General features: G+C 44.0%; 1 protein-coding gene across 1 annotated transcript; it reads right to left on the reverse strand.

Annotated features, from left to right (window-relative positions):
• Positions 1 to 1,139: 1,139 nt before the first annotated feature.
• LOC129774260 (uncharacterized) lies at positions 1,140 to 1,952 on the reverse strand. Its single transcript, XM_055777977.1, has one exon. The coding sequence runs from the start codon at positions 1,950 to 1,952 to the stop codon at positions 1,140 to 1,142; it is 813 nt and encodes a 270-aa protein (XP_055633952.1).
• Positions 1,953 to 3,020: the final 1,068 nt, after the last annotated feature.

Consider the following 3,020-nt stretch of genomic DNA (forward strand, 5'->3'; position numbering starts at 1 on the left):
CATACGTCGCTGCCATTGATTGCGTACACGCTTCGCCCTCCGGAGGAGAGGCGTACTCCAAGGAGGTGAAATTGGGCACCGTTTCAAAGGAACGTTCGCAATCAGCCATTGGCGAATGATGTCGCAAAATTTGAATGCCATGTCATGGACGTTCGTACAATCGTAGATACAACTCCAATCAGAACCGGACAGATGGGCAGAAAGGCTGTCAAAATCAATTTTGCGGTAATTTATTTTCCTTTCTTCTACATTTCCCACTGGAAGCGAAGTCACTGATTTAGCTGGTGCGTTGAAGCGAATGGTCAAAGGAGGGTGATGAGGATCTACGGACACTAGTGAATCAACGGCGGTCAATACTTCAGCATGGCTTCCTTCGGTTAAAAAAACCAAATCCAATGTACGGCGCAGGTGATTTAGTTGTGCATTAATTTGATTCATGTTCAAGAAATCCATTCCGTCAATCAGCGCTGCGCTCGCCGGAGTCAAAAGTATCGGGTTGTCGAGACGTAAGCTGTTGTCGTCGTTAGACCATGCTAAACGCGGCTGGTTATAGTCGCCACAAGCGAGAATGATAGCTTCGGAGTTGGCGGACACACTTAGTTCACGGACGGTGGCGATATGATCTTCCATCAAAACAACGTCCCGGCTTTTATCGGGTGGAATGTAAATGTTACACATCAGGAAACGATGGCCCCGAATATTCGCAGAAACACACACTTGCTCCAGTCGATTTCCGTTAAGCGTGTCGATGCGTGTGCTCACGTGTCGATTGGCGACAGATATCAGTACACCGCCAAAATTACGCTTGTCGCTATTCAGAGAACATCGATCACATCGAAAAACGTTGTACGATGATCCGAAAATTTGCAGTGAATTGATGCTATCGTTTAGTCCAGTTTCCGTCAGCAATATAACGTCATAACCGCAGTCGAGGGAAGTAAGAAATATATTGTCCAGCTTGGTTCTCAATCCTCTTACATTTTGGTAATAAATCCAGACGGCATCATCGATGGAAGTAGAAGTATGCTGCAACACAGACTGATTGAGTGCTGGGGTCGAGAGAATAGAATGGATATACTCGCCTGTGATGGGAACCCTTGGGTTCCCACCGTCCTCATCATAACGCATTGGAACATCGATCAATTCTGCATTGCATCTACCGGTGGTGTGATGGATGTTGGCGTCAGGTTGACAACGGGAGGTTTCCGAAATTTTCGGACAGTAATCTCCTCGAACTCACGGAACATGATGCCCTCTGGCCAAGACGAAGGGTCCATTGCTTTGGATTTCAAAGCTGGATCAAGCCCGACTTTGAACGAGATGAAGGTCATGTTGCCGATGTCTGCTCCTTTGGGGACCAGTTTGACTACATCGGGATCCTGGGTTAATTGCAAATTTGCACGCACCATTGCTGAAATTTCCCCATTGGTCACATCGGGACGTATGCGAGACAGGTAGAGCCAAAATTTGGGTGCTGGTTTTGCACTGATGGCAACAGATACAACATCATTCCCAATCAGCTTAGAGCCAGACTGACATTCAGACGATATTTGTGTGACATCAGGTCCACGAAGACGTTTGGCAGCTCGAACAGGTTCTAATGAGGGCCAACGCTTCACTGCGGGTGACATGGTCAACGAAGTGGGCCTAGATGACAATTGCTTTATTTCCGATTGCAAATTGGTGATTGCTTCCGTGAGTGCAGCCAGCGGAGATTTTTCATCTGCTACCTTAGTAATGGAGCGGAGATGGGAATTGCTGAACAGCTCAGCGCATTCATCGCACATCCAAAAGAGATTTTTCCGATGTGACGAGAAATAGCCCAGAAGGGCACGTGTCACTACCGGCTGGCCAGCACATTGCAAGTGGAATATGCCACCACAATATCCACGGCATGTGACGAATTCAATGCCGTTTATCATTTGGCAGCAGTTTGCACAAATCTTCTCCATGATAACCGTCGAACTTATTCGCCTATCGGTAGGCTTACAGCACAGCACAAACACAAGAACAGCAAAGAGGTGCCGAGGAATGTTTATTGTTTTTGTGTAAAAGTGGATCATAAATCAGATGAACAAAACGAAAACTTTTAGGCAGCTACAGTTGCAACACAAACGTAAGAACGATAATATCGACAACTTTGTCACATTCGCACAACAAACAGTCAATGGACAGTCACTAATTAAAAAATATTTGAGTGCGAAATCACAATAAAAACGGTAAGGAATAACGATCAAAACAAACACCACAATACTGAATGGAGAATGAAATGATTGGCACCGCATGGAAACAACAACAATGACAACACTTGCAAGTATCAAATATCATGCTACATGTTATTTAGTATTGCCTCAAAGGAATCGCACCTCTAGATATCGTTCGTACAAACTAAGCGTAAACCAAGCGCCAAACAAGCGTTTGCCATAGCATGCATACAGAGCCATACATTGGTGGCTTGAAACTACTAGCAATATAAACATTTCTCATCATTTTGCGTTATTCTCAAAAGAAACGCTTCTGTTAATATTACTGGCCTCGAAAAGAGTTGCATTACTTTCTTATGCTCGAGATAAGCGCAGCTGTCTCCCTTAGTGAATGGAGTTTTGCTACTAGCAAGCAAAACCTAATCACATACAAAATTCCAGAACATTTACTTTCTTGATGACTAAACAAGAGAAATAAACTCTTTTTGTTAATAACAACCTCAAAAACAGTAGCAATGCTTCATTATCATCAATATTAGCGCAAATGCAATCCTAGTTGAAGGCAGTTCTGCGACTGGCACGCGAACCCAAATAACTTATAACATTCCAGTAAGACATTCAAGATGCTTGGTATTCCCCAAATAATTTTTTGGCGCACAACCTTAACGCCTGCTTCGCCATAACGTCAGTTTGATGCATTGATGCATTCTCAAAGGCACCAATGAAGCCCTTAAGGTAATATTATATTATCAAGCACGTAGCGTAACCGGCACGGCACTTTTCATGCAAGACAAATATTGTTGCGTGTGTTTCAAA

This window comes from Toxorhynchites rutilus, chromosome 3 (genome assembly GCF_029784135.1).
Source record: "Toxorhynchites rutilus septentrionalis strain SRP chromosome 3, ASM2978413v1, whole genome shotgun sequence".
NCBI classification, from domain to species: domain Eukaryota; kingdom Metazoa; phylum Arthropoda; class Insecta; order Diptera; family Culicidae; genus Toxorhynchites; species Toxorhynchites rutilus.